At 37.8% G+C, this 17,241-nt stretch overlaps 1 protein-coding gene across 2 annotated transcripts in view; it reads right to left on the bottom strand.

Moving 5' to 3' along the window:
- Positions 1–16,965, bottom strand: part of LOC116332766 (hemicentin-1) — a 28,746-nt gene extending 11,781 nt beyond the window's left edge. Inside the window, exons 1-11 of one of the 2 annotated variants that reach the window (XM_031755821.2) lie at positions 16,802–16,965; positions 13,830–14,093; positions 13,409–13,756; positions 13,016–13,240; positions 11,585–11,812; positions 11,233–11,496; positions 9,233–9,490; positions 8,356–8,493; positions 6,575–6,784; positions 5,767–6,009; positions 1,618–4,118 (exon numbers count right to left, since the gene is read on the bottom strand). In XM_031755821.2, coding sequence (XP_031611681.2) covers positions 3,898–4,118; positions 5,767–6,009; positions 6,575–6,784; positions 8,356–8,493; positions 9,233–9,490; positions 11,233–11,496; positions 11,585–11,812; positions 13,016–13,240; positions 13,409–13,756; positions 13,830–14,093; positions 16,802–16,859 — 2,457 coding nt within the window. In that variant the 5' untranslated portion in view covers positions 16,860–16,965 and the 3' untranslated portion in view covers positions 1,618–3,897. Of the gene's footprint in view, positions 1–1,617; positions 4,119–5,766; positions 6,010–6,574; positions 6,785–8,355; positions 8,494–9,232; positions 9,491–11,232; positions 11,497–11,584; positions 11,813–13,015; positions 13,241–13,408; positions 13,757–13,829; positions 14,094–16,801 lie in introns of those variants that run through there. The other variant, XM_039611361.1, reaches the window with a different exon arrangement.
- Between the last annotated feature and the right edge of the window lie 276 nt (positions 16,966–17,241).

The following is a 17,241-nucleotide window of genomic DNA, read 5'->3' on the forward strand; positions in this document are numbered from 1 at the left end:
TTTCCACTTATTATAAAGTACAATGTTATCTCACCTGAGGCATATATCATTTAACCATGCATCTACAATAAACACAGATTGCTGGGGGAAAATGTCAATATACAGAAGATCCTTATAACCCCAACAATAAAAGTCACTAATTTTCCCACTTTTGTCATTTTTTTCACCCATTTAATCGTTTAGGAATAGGCTTTCTGTGCAGGCTTCTCTTGAAAACTAGACTTTAAACTCAGTGAAACTTTTTCTTGGATAAATAAAGGATTTAATTAAAAATTTCATTCACACTTTCCGGGCATTCCCAACTTTTTAAACACCCCCTTTTTGCTATAAGCAGACTCCAAAGCACGCAGGGATGGAACCCTTAGCCTCTGTTATTTCCATGTCGACAGCAAAGAAAACACGAGCTCTCAAGTGTTTCTTACTTACTGGTTTCTGCCCCGTTAGAAAGCGATAACAGCTCTACTGTCAAAAAGGCTGAAAGAAGACGAAGAAAGCTCAAATAATCCATTAGAGTAAACTCTCTGAGTCTCTTATTCCAACAGCTGTCGCTCCTTTTCCTTGGCTTTCCTTTCTCTTATAGTGAACTGGAGTTGTTACCGCTTCAGCTCAGCTGCTAAGTAAACTAGCGGCGACTTGTTGACTTTTTTAGGAGAAAGCTAAGCTAAGCTACAGCTGACAGCAGCACGCCGCTCCCAGCTCCCAGCAGTTACCGGGGAGGAAACTGTCCCTCCCCCAACAGTGGGCACAGAGAGACACAGAGTGCACTCACTACCCCTGACTAAGAAAACACTGCAGCAGTGCTAATAAATTACAGTTTAAAGTGACAAAGACAATGCAGTTAGTTAAAATGTAAAGCAGTAACATTTAGTGTAAAGACAAGAAAAGGTTCATTTAAAGTGTTGCATTAAGTGACACAAGTGGCTCTTTGATGCAGAGAGTCAGCAAACATTATAAATGTAGAGGAAAAAAAGTAGATCTTTGAAGTGGATTAGATAAAAGTAGATGGATTCGTGTGGAGTAGCTTGTATGGAGTAATGTAATATTTTTAGTCACAGTAATACTAGACTCACTGGTCATTATATTAGGTACACCTTGTTTAGTACTGCGTAGGACTCCCTTTCGATTCAGAACTTAGTATTTCATCACATTATTATCATTTAAATTTGACATGCTAATGTTGGTATTTAGCCATCAATTTTATCTTGATTTTAGTTTTCTTTTCTTTTTTTAGTTTTCAACAGCCATTCTTAATTATTTGTCAAGAGTTTTAAAACCCAATTTACTGTTTTCCTTTGTTGGAACTTTCCACCTTCCTTTCCTAGCTTTCTCCCATCACCCTCAACTGGTTGCAGCAGATGGCTGCACCTCCCTGAGCCTGGTTCTGCTGGAGGTTACTTCCTATTAAAAGGGAGTTTTTTCTCCACACTGTCGCCAAGTGCTTGCTTGAAAGGGGTATTATTGTATTATTGTAGGGTCTTTACTTTACAGTATAAAGCACCTTGCGGCGACTGCTGTAATGATCTTTTGCTGTATAAATAAAACTGAATTGAATTGAAACCAGCACTTTTCTTAAATATGCCATACTTGCTGTGCATGCATATAAATAGCAACAACATGTTTAAAAAGCGATCATTTTAATAAGAAAATACTTATTTTTTCCTCAGTCACAAATATTTACAACAGTATATACAAATGTGTTATAAAGGCCTCCTCACCCTTCACACAAAGGCTTTGAACTCCATTAACCCTTCAATAATTTGCGATGCCACCATATCGCCATGCAGTCCATTTTCATAATACATTAAATAGTCTTTACTTTTTCTCAAAAATAAATATAAATATGCATTTGCATACAGCTCATATAGACACTGGGGTAGCAGTGCCTGTGGTCACTCATCTGTGGAACAAGACAATTTGTCCCATAATGAGAGACCTTTTAGATTTTGGCATAAAAAGTGCCAGGCACAGAAAGGGCTACATATGTAGAAAGGAATGCAGAGTGACTTATAGGAAGTTATGACTGAAACAACAGTTGGCTCAATACATGATATACACTATACGCTTAATGTCTAAAATACTGTAATGCTTGTAGGTCCTCACCTGTTAAATTTCACATGGAGATTGGTACATCGTTAGAACATCTCTGCACATTTTGATTATATAACACAGTCACATTAACAGCTACATTTTGACTGATATTTCTATATGATATGTATGACTGTGATAAAGGGAAGTTAAAACATGAAATTGCTGCATGTGTGTCTGTGTGTGTGTGCACACTGCTGAGCTCTGCAGAGAGTTTTTTTTTTTTTTTTAATTATGTACCGATCTCCCTGTGGAATGCAACTGGTGACAAGTAATGCAATTGATATATATTTTGAATTTCCTGTGAGTTTAACAGCTTGAAGCATACTGATTTGAAATCTTAAGAAGGCAAAAAAAATTTGACATGAAAAAACAAAAAATAAAAACATCAAATATCTTTGTGCTCATTAAATTAGGAAAGGTTCCACTTTCAAGTCAGAAGCAAAATTATCACTCCTTCACATATTCATATCCAGTGAAAACGGGCAAGAATCCAGTAGTAGATACACACTTGTGTAAAAATGGTAGGTGCAATCACAAAGTTACAAAAAACCCTTGATTAAAATTTGTCTGAGCCTCATTTACGAGTTGAAAGAATAAACTGTTGAAGTGTTGTGGGTTGTTTGGTAAATAAAGATTGAATTAGCTATACATGAAAATAGTATTCAGTTTTCGTGTATAGCTAATGTATAGCTCTAATGACCAGTGATAATCGTGGATATGATGTCACGTTAGTTTGTCAGTGAAGCTGATGAGTACTCAAATTTAGGATTCACAGTGAAATTACAGTTTTGTGAGTGGAGTGGTGAAACAGAACTTTCATGGAAGGAAGAGGCGAACACGGAGAGATTCTGCCAAATTTAAATCAAGTATGGTTGACGCTATTTTTTTCTTTAAATGATTAGACTCATGGAACTGTGGTTGCACCTAGCTTTACTCTCCTAAGGATAAAACACTATTATAATCAGAGGTGTAGTCCAGAGTCATGCCCAACATTTTGCTTCTCCAAGACAGGAAATAAAACATTCACTTAGCTTAATCATTCAAAATATAGCTGTCACTTTAAGAGTATTAGTTAAAAGACGACAAAGTAATTGGTCAACAATGTCATCATGACATCTAGGGCCAGATTTAGTAACGACCTGTGCCATTGCAAAACCTTCGTTTGAGGTCAGAAAGGCTCTGCTAGAGTTTACCGAAGAGACACAGTGTCAGTTTTGTGACTGAAAGCTGCAGAACAAATTAACGTGATGATGCGTTCACTAAAATGTGCTCATGGGAAAGAAAGCTTTGGGTGATCTAACCGTGCCCTAAATTACATACATTACAATAATTACATTCATTTCAATAATTACATGCCAAGAGCAAATTAGGGCTTCAGAAACTAGCAGTCAGATATGTTCATAACCCTGACCTTAAATGTGTGAAAAGTGGTGCAAAATTCACCACAGATTACATGAGGGAGAGAGGCAAGTTTGAGAGAGAGCAGGCAACTATCAAACAGGACAGTATGGAAAATTAAGAAGACACATCCAGGAAGGAAAGAGCTGTAAGCAGCATGTAAGAACTGGCATTGATCACTTTTGCTCAGTTGTAGTTGAATAATGTAAATTTGCTTCTGCAGTGAAAAAGCTTTTGTCGTGCACTATGTTACTCAGACAAATAGGACTACACCTTTGATTATGATGTATTGGAAAATCGATATGCAGTAGAAGGTTGAATGAATGAATAGATCTTTGTCTAAGTGGTAATCATACTTTAAAAACACTGTTAACTGCAGCCAATTCAGATTGCTCAGCAGTCTGTTCTGTACTACGCAGGGATGTACTGCGTTGATAGTCTGGTCATAGGGAACTGCAGGTCGCCGTTGCTGTGAGCTACATTCCCATTGTGCTCGCTAAATTTGGGGTTTTTAAAGTTGTAGTGGCGCATTTTGGTGTTCTTGTAGTAGACTGAGTAGATTAAGAGGAAGATAATGGCGATGGCTACAACTGCGAGAGCCACAAATCCAGCGATGAGAGGGAGGTAGTCCTCTGTAATGAAGACAGTGAAACGGGAAACACTTCAGTGTGCAACAATAGAAATGTAAAAGTTTTACTCTATATGTAACTCTACAATTTAAAGAGGTCAACAAATACACATGCAAAAGTAAAAGCATAAGTAAAGATGTGCAGTAGTAATCCCAGTGAAGTTTGAAAACATTTTAGGTGAGAAGTTCTAGATTATATTCATCCAGAATTTGTGGGACTGCAAATAAAATAATAAAAATATCAATAAGATTTCATGTTTTAGAATTCCTCACTATTCAAAGTAATGTTTTCAGCAACAGAAATGGAAGGAAAACTGTAACAAGTGTATTATGGTTATTGTTATGGTTATTACGTTATTATGATGGTATTAGAAACATCACACTGAATATAGTATAAAAACACAAATCATTACCCGTTCCCTAATGTCACCAGCAGCAGTGAACCAGTGCATACTGCAGAATCCATAGACTGTATTTATACTGTATTTAAAGAGAGTATTTCTTTTTACCATGACTGTAGGACAGACATAACCTCATTAAAAGTGAAGCTGGTGCAGATATACCTTCGACCTTGTAGTTTTTATAATCTCAGTTAGTAGTTTCAAGTTTTATTTAATACAGTTTTATTTATAGGAGGGATATTTTGCAAATTATGCTTACATAAAATACAAAATGTAGGACATAGCTCTTGTGACTTATAAGTCACTGCCATATGAGTGTGCAGTTTCCTCTGTTTTAGAGTCAGATCTGCCTCTATTTTGGAAACAGCCAAAATAGAGGCAGATGTTCAGTGCATGACTTCAAGATGTGACTTCACAAAAAAAGGCCCTTTGAGCGGATGGATGGCTGTGAATCAGGAAGTACTACTAATCAGAAACAGTGCCAAGTCCCTCCAATCTGCATGTTGAAGGATTTAATAAAAAGCCCTGTTGTCATGACAATAATGGACCTAGAGCTTTGAGGGTTTTGAGGAGTCTGCTGGAGGCCTCTTCCTGTTAAAAGGGAGTTTTTCCTTCCCACTGTCACCAAAGTGCTTGCTCACAGGGGGTTATATGATTGTTGGGTTTTTTCTCTGTATGTATTATTGTAGGGTCTACCTTACAATACAAATTGCTTTGAGGTGACTGTTGTTGTGATTTAGCGCTGTATAAATAAAATTGAATTGAATTGAAACTGAAGTTCTGTTTTATTCAAGGTTCATTGTATATACTAAGGTTTATTTTGTAAATTTTGTTGTGGTATTTTCATCGCCTTCTCCTTTGTGTCATTCTGAGTTATTTTTAAGAATGTCAGGTTCTTAAGTCACAATAAGAACCTAGAAATGGAGCTCAATCACTTTTTTTCATTTTAGTAGCTTTTTGTCTTCCATGTCTGGTTTGTATTTTTACTTACCCTATCTAGTTCACCATTTTTCTTGTTACCTAGTTGTTTCCACTGCCCTCATGAATCCTCTGTAGTCCTCACGTAAAGAGCCGTGATTTTTTTATAAAACGTCTAGGGCAGTCTTATATTCTTATTCTCTTGGCTAACAGGAGTGGAACCCTCTGATTGTGTAGCTTTAAGTTCATCCAGAAACATATACATGTAAAAATGTACAGAAAAGCTGCATAACTGCATAAGGTGAAAAATCTGTATCTGTAAAAGTGTGTTACCTTTTAAAATCACTTCAACCACGTGTGATGCAGAACCAACGTCATTGCTGGCAGTGCAGTTGTAGATGCCCGGCTCAGACACAGTGAGTTTTCCTTTAGACACATTCACATGGGACTCTGGGTTGTAGTGCCACTGGATCTTTGGGATTGGGTAACCTTCTGCTTCACAAACAAGCTCCTCAGAGTAACCTCTGAACACGGGAATTTCTTTTGGAAGCTTTGTGGTATTAATTTTGGGCTTATCTGTTTGGACACAAAGGTAAATAGAATAATGTCAAGACACTGAGTATTCAAACAATACCACCCAAAATAAACAAATATGCTATTTAAAAATGAAAAAAGCATATTTTCAAACTCATCTGTACACTAATGTTAAGAATAGTAAATGTAAATGGAAAAAGTGAATAGCACAAACATCTGCAGCAAGGTTAAAGCAGGATGTCTCTGTTTTGTAATTACATTCTCTTTACTTTCATATTGTTATAAGAATTGATTTAGTCTTTTAATTACATGCTGTAATCTATATGCACTAGGAAGATTATTGTTGACTTTAAAGATGTGCTATGCCTGGAGCAGTTGACTATATAAGGACATCTGTCATAAACTGATATGACCGTGACACAATAGAAAGAACAATTTTAGAGCAAAGAGTCAAATGGTGTACTTTTAAATATCTTTACCTCTTTGTCTGAACATTTCACTACATTTAACATAAACACTTAAGACAGTAACAGTATATGTTCAACATAACAAAAGGAATGGTAGATTCCTCTGAATAGGGAAAAGTGAATATGAAATGTGATCTTACAGAGGACAGTGATCTTAAGGGTGCTGGATGTTGTAGTCGGAAGAGGATTTAATCTCAGGTTTAGCCGAGCCTCACATCTGAACTCCGCTTCGCCGTCTTTCCTTTGCAGATTGACATTAATCGTGGCAGAAACATTTACCGGGGATCTGACATCACTGAGTTTGCAGGTTTTGTTGTTTTCAAGCTGACAATCAGTTTCTTCCAGAATGTCTGACAGAAAATAAGACAACAAAAAGACAAAAGCTGACATTTTCACTTGTTTATATATGAGCGGGGGACACAACAGAAGTTAAGCATGACTTACAGTACTGTGAGAACGTCTCGAGCCACGCCTTATTCTTTATATTTAGTTTATAAGAAGCAAAGAGTTTTAAAGTGGTCTTGAACAACAGTTCTACTACAGGCTTTGTGAAGGTCTTTTAAAGCCTTTTTCTTTTGCTATTGGCTATTTTTTCACTCATTTTCAGTCCACTCCTTGTAATATGACCACTTTCAGAGCATTTTTTTTCTTTGTTAAACACCTTAACAATGGCTGATGAATCACTCAACCATATTAAAGACACCTAACTGAAGGGATCAACTACTGTTGTGTGTACACATAGCAGAAAACCTAGACAAGAATAAAATTTTAATTAGATCTTGAGGCAGTTTGTTTTTTCTATATAAGTGCACTGCTTGGTTTAACTAACATTTACAGGTTTATCACCCATTTAATGTTCACTGAAGCCTCATCAGAAGTGGTCTCAATGGAAGGGTGGCTGTTAAGAAACAATCTTTGTCACATTTAGTGCTGTGTGCCAGGCAAGATGAGGACCCAAATGCAGGACTTGAACAATGGGATGATCAAAGGAAAGCAGCCCTAAGAAAAACATTCCTTAAAACAAACTTGAGAAAACCAAACCAAAACTTGAACACGGAAACTAAGAACTAAACACTGGAAACTGGAGACGACAACAACCAGGTGCATTGAAGACACAAGCAGCACATGGGGTAATGATGCAGCAACGGGCAGAGGAAAACACAGGGCTTAAATACACAGATGGATAACGAGGGAATGAAACAAGGGAGGAGAGCACAGCGGGGAGTAATCACACATAATGAGATGGGCAGGAAGCAAAACTGAAAACGTAAGACTGTCAAAGTTAAACAGGAAACAAGAGACATTCACAAAAACGTAGACTTGACACTGCGACACGGAGAAATGACTGACACTGAGACACACAGGGGATGCATGAACCTGGAGCACAGAGACAAGAATAATGAACTGAGACAGAGCTAAACAAACATGACAGACTACGCAGGGAGGCACCAATGAGAACAGACTAAATAAACAAGAACTTAAACCAGAAGTACAAATGATTAATCCAGGAAGAACAAGGAAACTAAAAAATGCTAACTGTTCCTGAAGACTAATTAAAAGAACTGCATCTACTTCCTATTTTACTAGGATAATTTATAAAAAAGAAACAGTGAGTAGCCCAAGACTTTTGCACATTACTTTATCCAAGATTTAATGTTTACACTGTATATGCCATTGTCTTGATCTTTCACATTTATACACTACTGAATTCTACATAAACGCAACTTATTTAAGGGAAAATTACTGAGTTAGCAAATGATGTGGTAGGTAGGGTCATTTTCTCTTTCTATGATCAATCTCCCTTTTGCATCGAGTGCCGTCGCCCCCTGCTGGACACTAGAAAGAATCTCAAAGCACTGTATTGTGTTGTGTTGCAAGTCTCTCACACCACATTTATAATATTTACAGAAAAGTTCCTCACCTTGATTTTTGTACCACAACACAGTGAGGTTTTGTGCTGGAGCAACACTGACAATGTCACACCGCAGCTGGAACTGTTCGCCCTCTTCCACATAGCTCAAGCGATCCACGTGATAAATGGAAACACTGTCTGGTTTTTCTACAGTGGAGAGTTGTTGGGAGAGGAAAGAGCAGAGTAACACAATTTAAGGTTCAAATTTGAAGGCAGCAAAGTTATGAAAATTGTTGTGAACAGAGGCGGGAAGTAACAAAGCACAAATAATTCTCAGGTATCTGTACTTTACTTGAGTATTCAATACTGAGTATTTGTCTGACAACTGTCCGTACTTTCCATTCCTTACGTTTTCAAAACAACCTTGTTACATCTGGTATAACACATTCAAGTTGAGATATTATTTCGCATGACTGTGTGCTTTTAAACATTAAATCAATTTGATCCTAAACGGTAATACACAAAAGGCATACTGATAGTGGTTAAAGTGGGCTGATGTGTTGCTGAATCTCTCCTTAACCCCTGACTGTGTACATTTTCCTGTTTACGTGTGGAGGCAAAGTTATCCTCTACAATGTAGGAAACAGAAATAGAGCTCTTTAAAACAATCATTAGAATAAAATTTAGACTGAAATAAGGTTTCTATTCCCTTATATACTAATACAATTTTATTACATTAGTATAGCACAAGGTAGAAAAATCCTTAAAAAAACTACTCAATACTTTTTTACTTTGAGTACATTCTGAGCCTGTACCTTTTCCCATTTCCTTTAGTAAAGAAGTTTAAAACAGCACTTTTACCAGAGTATTTTTTAACACAATTATGTGTAGTTCTACTCAAGTCCATAATGTCTACATAATGTTCAGACATTATGTACATACTTACTGTAAAGAGTAAAGTTCAATGATTTATTGCATTTTCCTATTCCTCGAAATGATGCAGTGCAAACTGGTGTCATCCCCCAGTCTTCATTGGTGTTAGCAAACCAAGTCATATTATCAGATTCTACACCCTCCCAGTACATTCTCTGGACATTTGTGGAGATGGTGGATGTTGACCTGCACGTTGCACCCTGTGCTCTGCTTCTGTACTCAAGCACCATTGGATTTGGAGTTATTTCAAGTGGGCATTCTTGCTCAGCACCTGCAGAAAGAAGGGTGGGAGTGATGAATGTTATTTCAGTCCAAGTCTACATTCCTCCATTACACTAGTGCAAGATTTCCACATCCAGCACTGTAGTGAAATAACAATGAAAGGAAAGGTCTTTAAGCTGTTTCTTTGGAGGCAACAGGAAAAGATCCCAGGAAGGATACATCCCTCGCTAGCTCAAAGAATTATTTGGGGTGGACTGCACCTGAACACATATCATTTAAATGTGTCACATTTACTTGGCCCAATTACTCTTAATATAAGGTATAATGTGATCTGAACTGAAGTATATATGTTTTAACCATGCAACTACAATAAACACAAGTGGAGAGAAGAAGCTCAAAATGTTTATATACAGCAGGTCACAATCCTTAATAATAACCACAGTAAAAAGTCACTCATTTCCCCTCATTCCAGTCCTAGAAACAGTTAAGCCAACCCATAAGAATACCCAGTCATAAATTATATGCCTCTCATACATATGTGCTGTCGTTTTTTGTTTTTTGTTTTAAGTTTGTTGCATAAATTCTTTGTTTACCTTTTTATTCACTTGACAACAGTGCATCTTTTTCCTGCCATAAAAGAAACTCTTTTCCCAAGTTCAGCAGAGGTAACAGAATGACATAATCTTATCAAGAATATCTGTATGTACTCAAAATTAATAAGTGAACTGACATAAAGGCTAAGAAGTTGTGTCTGCTGCTTCCTTTGTCTTAGGATCAGTGATGGCGTCTGAACCAGTTGTCACATGCAAATCGGCATGTTTGCCTCAAGTGTAATGCCCAAGTAGATGACCGTGTGTGATTCAAGGATTGAATAGTATTTTTGGCTATCCCCTCTACCACAGAGCGATAAGCAAAGTACTTCCTGAACAGATTACCAGTCTGTTGATCTAGAGTGAAATTAGTCTGTGGACAAAGGAAGCTTCCTACTAATAGCATTCTGAACAGAGAATAAAAAGTAACTGGTAAATAGAAATGATTTCGGTCACAGTGCTACATAGACACCACCACCTTGCTGGTACTTTTGCCTTCAGAACTGGCACAGATTCAACACAGTGCTGGAAATATTCCTCAAAGATTTCAGTCCACATTGAAATGATAGCATCACACAGCTGCTTCAGATTTGTTGGCTGCACATCCGTGATGTGATCCCTGACAGAGGTGACATCCTGTGTGGTCTTGTGCTGCTTTATTGATTCAAGGTGTCACGTACTGTGTATTCAGACGTGCTCCTCTGTATACCTTGGCTGCAACAAGTGATATTTTAGTTACTGTTACCTCCCTATCAGCTCAAAGCAATCTGGCCATTCTCCTCTGGCCTCAACATTAACACTGGATATTTTATTCTTTTTGGACCATTCTCTGTAAATCCTACTGTGGCTGTGCAGGAAAATCAGCTGTTGATCAGCAAGTCAATCAGCAGTTTTTAAAAATACTCAAAAACCAACCAACTGACCAAATAACCATGCTTCATTTAAAGTCACTTACATCACCCTTCTTCCCCATTTGGTTTGAACAACACATCAGTAGCGGTAATGGTGAGAAGTTGTAAATCGATACTTCTTGATTTAGACTCAAAAGCCAAAAAGCCTGAGGATCAGCTGGTTTTTATGAATGCTCTCATATTACACACAATCCATGATACTTTATCAGTCTTTCCAGAACATTATTTACTAAGCAGGCTGTAATTGGTAGGTTGATCATGCTGCATACTGCGTACTGCAGTTCACCTACCTATAACTGTCACTCTGATTGTTTTGGAAATGCTTCCCTTGTTGTTCCGTGCATGGCACGTGTAGGAACCCATGTTGTATGCAGTAGTGCTGTGAATCTCCAGACGGGACACTCCATCTTCATTTTCCTCCATCACATTGTCAGTCTGGTAATAATTCCAGCTATACGTTGGTCGTGGGTTTCCACTGGAGGAGCACTTCAGCTCCACAGTGGAACCAAGGTGGACTTGAATGTCTTGAAGCTCAAATATCTCTGACGGTTGATCTAAAGACAACAATTTTATTTAAGACAAAAAAGGAGTGCAATATACGTATGTAATCACTCTCGCTTAACGTGTGTCTGAAAGACTTACAGTGAACAATAATTTCCACAGTGGTGTTAACGTTTGACTGACTGTTTGAAGCTGTGATCAAGTAATGTCCTGCATCATCTCTCAACAACGTCTTTGGAAGTTCCACCACCTTATCATCTTTGTACCAGACCGTGTCAGGTTCAGGAAAGCCCTCAACAGTACAGGTGAGATTGTGAGGAGTATGTTCCTCTGCAATGTAAATGCTTGGGCAGTTCAACTCTGGTCCGTCTGAAAAGGAAAGGACAAAGGAAAAGGACAAAGACTCAGTGTGGTCCTCCCTGGGTTTTGGACCCTTGGTTTTGAGTTTTTTGTTATTTATTCCTTTCACTTTTTGGTAAAGTGATTTATGTTAAAGCACTGTTCTTCTTTAGTTTCTCTTTAAATTCTCTATTACATTTTTAATTCATTATAAATTTTCAGCAAAAAAGGTATAATGTTGGGTTGTCAGTGTTTAGTTTCTATTTACTAAAATTTTGTTATTATTCCCTTGTATTTATAATTCTTGTTTATCTTCTGCTTTATTTAGGCTCTTCATAGTTTATATTTCAGTCTTGTTGTTTGAGTCTTCTGTTCTTAACTTTGTTACTCTCAGCTTGTCCTTTAGTTAGTTCCCTTGGTGTTTCCATTAATGTCATCTTTCTGCTTTGTCTTTTTTTGCCTTCCTACACTGTCCTGTCCTACTCCCTTTCCCCTTTCCCTTAACCCTCTTCACCTCCTTGTATTACATTGTATATTGTCTGAGTCTCTCCTTGTTCTTTGTTGCTTTGACCCTCATAGTTGTTTGTCTTCCAGCTCTGTAATGCCCTGAGAATATTTATTTCCCAGTTATTTAAGGCTTTTGGATTGTCTGGCATGGTTTCCTAGTTTCTCCTGAACTTTGGTCTTTTCTGTGTTTTCTTTGGTCTAGTCAGCATTAAAAGTCTTGCTTTGAGTCAAGGTCCTGCCTCCTGCATTTATGTCCACAATATCCTCCCACACAGCTGAGTATGACACCGAGCTTCTGTCTTTCAAAGGAATTTATCTGCTGGAAAACAGAGATACTGCTCCAGTCGCAGTTTGGCCAGACTGACACTGACCAGAACTAAGAGAAACACTTTAAGAGATCATTCTTGAATATTCACCTGTGTTTCATCCCAGCATGTGAACAGATAAAGTGACAGTCTGGAGACTTTCACCTGATTAAGTAGACAAGCTTCCTTTGAAATTCAATACTCTTATTTCCTAAGACTCTGTTAATTAAAACCTTTAAACCTGCTGACTATGTTCTAAGTTTGAGTCATTTGATTAAAACGGTGACAGCTACTCTCAGTTAGGACTTGAGCACTTCTTCCACTTTCTGCATCCAGCAATTTGTGCTATTTTTAAATGTATAATGTTCAAATGTAGTATTACTTTTGTTAGTTTGTCATAAAGAGTGGATGTGACACTCACATAACACATGAACCTGGATGTTCTTTTGGACAGAGCTCCGGCCATTAGCTTCAAGTGTGTACATCCCTGCATTTTCCCTTCTCATCGGAGTGGTTGAGTTGAAGAGTTGTTCATCTTTCAGCCATTTAACTGAGGGGGTGGGATTTCCTGTTATGTTGCAATTCTCCTCCAAAGATTCATTTTCCATTAACTCAATAAGATTGGAACACTGTACATCTGGTCCAACTGAAAAGAAGCGAAAGCACCAACCATTTGTTACAATGTAATGTTTTATTCTTCTTTTAGACATATACCATCTTGCCAGGTAAACATAATAGTCACAAATACGATCTGAGACAGAATTGTATTTTATGTGAATATTCAGGTAAGTGCAACAAATAAGTATATACTTACAGACAACTGTAACAGAAAACTCCTGTGATGATACATTAAAATGTGGCCCTACTGGGCTCAGGTCCATCTGTGCCTCACATCTGAACCTGGTACCACTGTCCTTTCGAGTTGGTGTAAACGGGAAGGTAGATAACAGCTTCACTGGTTGTTTAGTATTTTTTAAGTGATTTGGTTCAATGATTTCTAAAATATCTGGTTCAATGATTCTGTCTCCTTTGTACCACTTTACAGTAAGATTTTGGACTGGTGCTATTTTGGGGATCTCACAAATAATGTTATATTCCTTCCCTTCTACCATCATACCATTGGATTCACCGGTGGAGTTGATTTTGATTTTTTCTGGAAATGCTGAGAAAAAGGAAGGAGTTATTAGAGCTATCAGAATATCATTGTAATAATATATGCAACAAGCAGGACTTACTGTAAACAACAATGTTCAGATTCTCCTGGCACTGGTCTGAATCTTTAGGGTTAATATAGCAAGAAGGAGAGATGTCCCATTCTGTTAAATTCTCCACCTTCCAGGCCAAATGGTCGACCTCCATATTCCCTATCCCTCCTTGTGAAGCCTCCCAACCCATTCCATCATGGCTCACTGTTGTGGTGCAGTTGACTAAAACTGGGTCTCCATATCTCACCACAACACTGGAAGGGCTCAACTCAATGCGACATGAGGCACCTACACCTGCAGCATAGAAATATTGTATATATTTAGATGCTTCACATTGTTTCTGTTTTGTAGTAAAAATAAAATGTACGATCGACAAATCAAACCAAATATACTAGTCAAAAAGGAAATGCAAGTTTGTGTTTTAAACATATTTTATAGACCAACACTACTACATATATATATACAAGCAGGCTAATATGTGTAATAGGATATGCTTCTGATCTAGAAAGGCCTGCACTCCTCTGGTTGTGTTGGGTCAGGCAATGCCCTGCTGAAACAGCTGCAGAGCTATTCTAGCTACTGCAAGAACAGCACATGTACTGGTCATCTCAGCACCTCTGTGCTGTCAGATTTCTGACAAGAACAACCGGGTTAGAGATGATGCTTTCATGGACATGTAAGGCTCCAGCAAACCAGCATGCCAACAGCCTAGCCGCAGTCCATTTCAGTTAGTCACAGCGTAGTTTCACTGATAGCAATGTTGTGCATGCAGAACAGTGAAGAGGACTTCAGCAGTGTTTTTGGGAAGATTTTTAGGCCAATCAGATGTTTTCCAGGTGGTACTGCATGGCACTGCAAGATGGTACTTTTCTGCATTTGTAATTCCATTACTTTTGACAAAGTTACCAACACCAAAGACTGAAATGTAGTCCTATACCATGACAAAGCCTCCACCATACTGTTGTACCTTTCAGATGACCTCTTCAACACGTATGACTATTTGCACTTCATAACACCTATTGGCACTGATTTTCAGTCCATTTCTTGTGTACTTTGGCATACCTCAGCCTTTTCTCCCCATTTCCCTTACTGAAGAATGGCTTGTTGACAGCCAGCCTTCCACTGAAAGATGAGTCTTTAGGAAACACTAGATGGGTCAACTGAAGCCAAATGCATCTCTCAGGCAACACTGGACACTGTGCAGATATATACCAAGTTTTCAGCTATTAGCTCTTTGGGAATCACCTTGTTGATGCAAATAAACAAAGCTAACAAGTCAACTTATAATTCATCTGTTTAATTGACATTGCTTTAAAATGAAGGTTGAATGTTTTTTGTTTGTTTGTTAAACTCCTGTTTCCTCCTCTCCTCTCTCCTCGTTCCTTCTCCTCTCCTCTGCCCAAATCTCTTGTGCGAGAGACAAAGTGACATGTGCAAGGAGACTCATCAAGTGTGCACAAATTAAGAAATCGGAAAAGGAAGTGTATGGACTCTATTTATTCACTTCCCCTTATTTTGATGTTTTGTTGGAGGGAAGTGGAAAACTAGTCGCCATATGGACCTGTAGTGTTTTACAGATTTTTGCTGTAGTAAAATAACTTTCTGTAAGACATTTAGACCTTAAAAACCCACAAGTAAAAAAGCATGCTAGATTTCTCTCACTAAACAACAAAATAGAATAAAAAAAAGCAGATGAAGTCAAACAAGCAAAATGGCAATTTGGGGGGATCTGCCCCCTCCTCCTGTGTGTTTCTTTGCTTTGCTCACTAATACCTGTATTTGAGTTTCTTCCCTCCAGAGTTTGCTTGCTTGCTCACCATGGATAAAATAAATCATTAAACAGCACATATTTTTCTTGGAAGCTGACTTCATTTGCCCGTGTACATTCCTTTCCCATGGTGAGTCATTCTTTTGACTATGAGTTTGATAGTCTCCCCCCTTTTTAGTCAGTGCATTAACTGAACAAAAATATTTCAGTGATCATTCTCACCAGATAAGACTTTTCTTTTATCAAGCCCTTGTTTTGATATATTTTCCTGTTAAGCAGAAAAGAGCTTTTAAAGCATTTTGTTTTTCACCGTACCCCCCACATTGTTATTCAGGAGGACTCATGTAGAAACAGGATTATCAGAGTGATTTTTTTTTACACAGCCACACTTCCCTAAATGATAACAATGAAAGCAAGAGGTTGATAGTGCCATACAGTCCATGACCTCACAGTGAACAATGAACCCTTAAGAGGGCAACACCTTTAAAGGGGAAATGAAGTTGTTGTGCAAGTCAAACCTTTTAGTAGAATCAAATTATTCATCAATTTGAAGCCTTATTGCAGTATTCCTCCATGTTCCCAATTCCAAAAAAAAGACATTTTTAAAAAAATATATACTTAATGGAAAGTGAAAGGAAAGAAACACACACAGCTGCCTATACATTTAACTACATCAATCCAATAAACCACTAATGAACATTCAGAGTCACAGCCAGTGCCAGCGAGTTGAAATTGCTGTTGCATAAATAGCCTTAACTCACATCTAAGAAGACTGAATTGCACATAATAAGTGTTCATTTGAGGGGAAAAGATTTGGTTCAGATTTCACATCTTTGTTTTCTCCCCTTTTACACTTTCTTTCACAACATCTGGGAAACTATCCACCATTTGTTTTTCATTATTTTCCCTCTCTTTTTTACACACGACAATCTATCGCACCCTTCTGGTTAAATTAAGTCCTGCGCCTTGGGCATGTCACAATTTTATCTGCTGTTGTTTTACTAATCACGCCAATGACCACATCATTCTCTTTCTCTAACACGAATATGGCTATGGCTTCATATATGCTTGATCTGTATAAGACCTCGTGGGTAACGAAAATAAAATATAAAGAAATAAATAACAAAAATAAATTGGCCACTGAGAAAAAGACATCACATAACAAAATTACACCAAATATGCATTATAAAGCTTGAAGACCGTCATTTTAGCAATGAAAGTGAGAGCATCTTACCTGCCGCAATGAGAACGAGCCCCACTGACAGCTGAACAAATAATCTACTTTGACTCATTTGAGTTGCTTTACTCAACAATGACCCCTCAGTCGTTTGTTACTCCTCTGCTCAGCTTCCCCTGTTGGACTGTGCAGCTCCGAGCTGTCGTGAATAAGTACAAGCAGATGAACGGGAGAGAGAGAAATACACTGAGATCCTATCTCTCTCTCCCTCTCTTGCTTTCTCTCTCTCTCTCTCTTCCCACTTTCACTGCACAGTTAGTAATTTGCATGCAGGGGGAGATATTTCTGTTATTCATGAGTCAGGCTATATACACAGTCTGATGTTTGCACCTTTAACTATTGTAGGTCTTGAGTGAGGTATTTACAGACATTAATAGCTTTAAATAATCATTTTGCCTGTTTAACACAATTTGATATTTGCTGCGAAAACGTTAATT

This window comes from Oreochromis aureus, linkage group 4, assembly GCF_013358895.1.
Source record: "Oreochromis aureus strain Israel breed Guangdong linkage group 4, ZZ_aureus, whole genome shotgun sequence".
In the NCBI taxonomy this organism is placed as follows: Eukaryota; Metazoa; Chordata; class Actinopteri; order Cichliformes; family Cichlidae; genus Oreochromis; species Oreochromis aureus.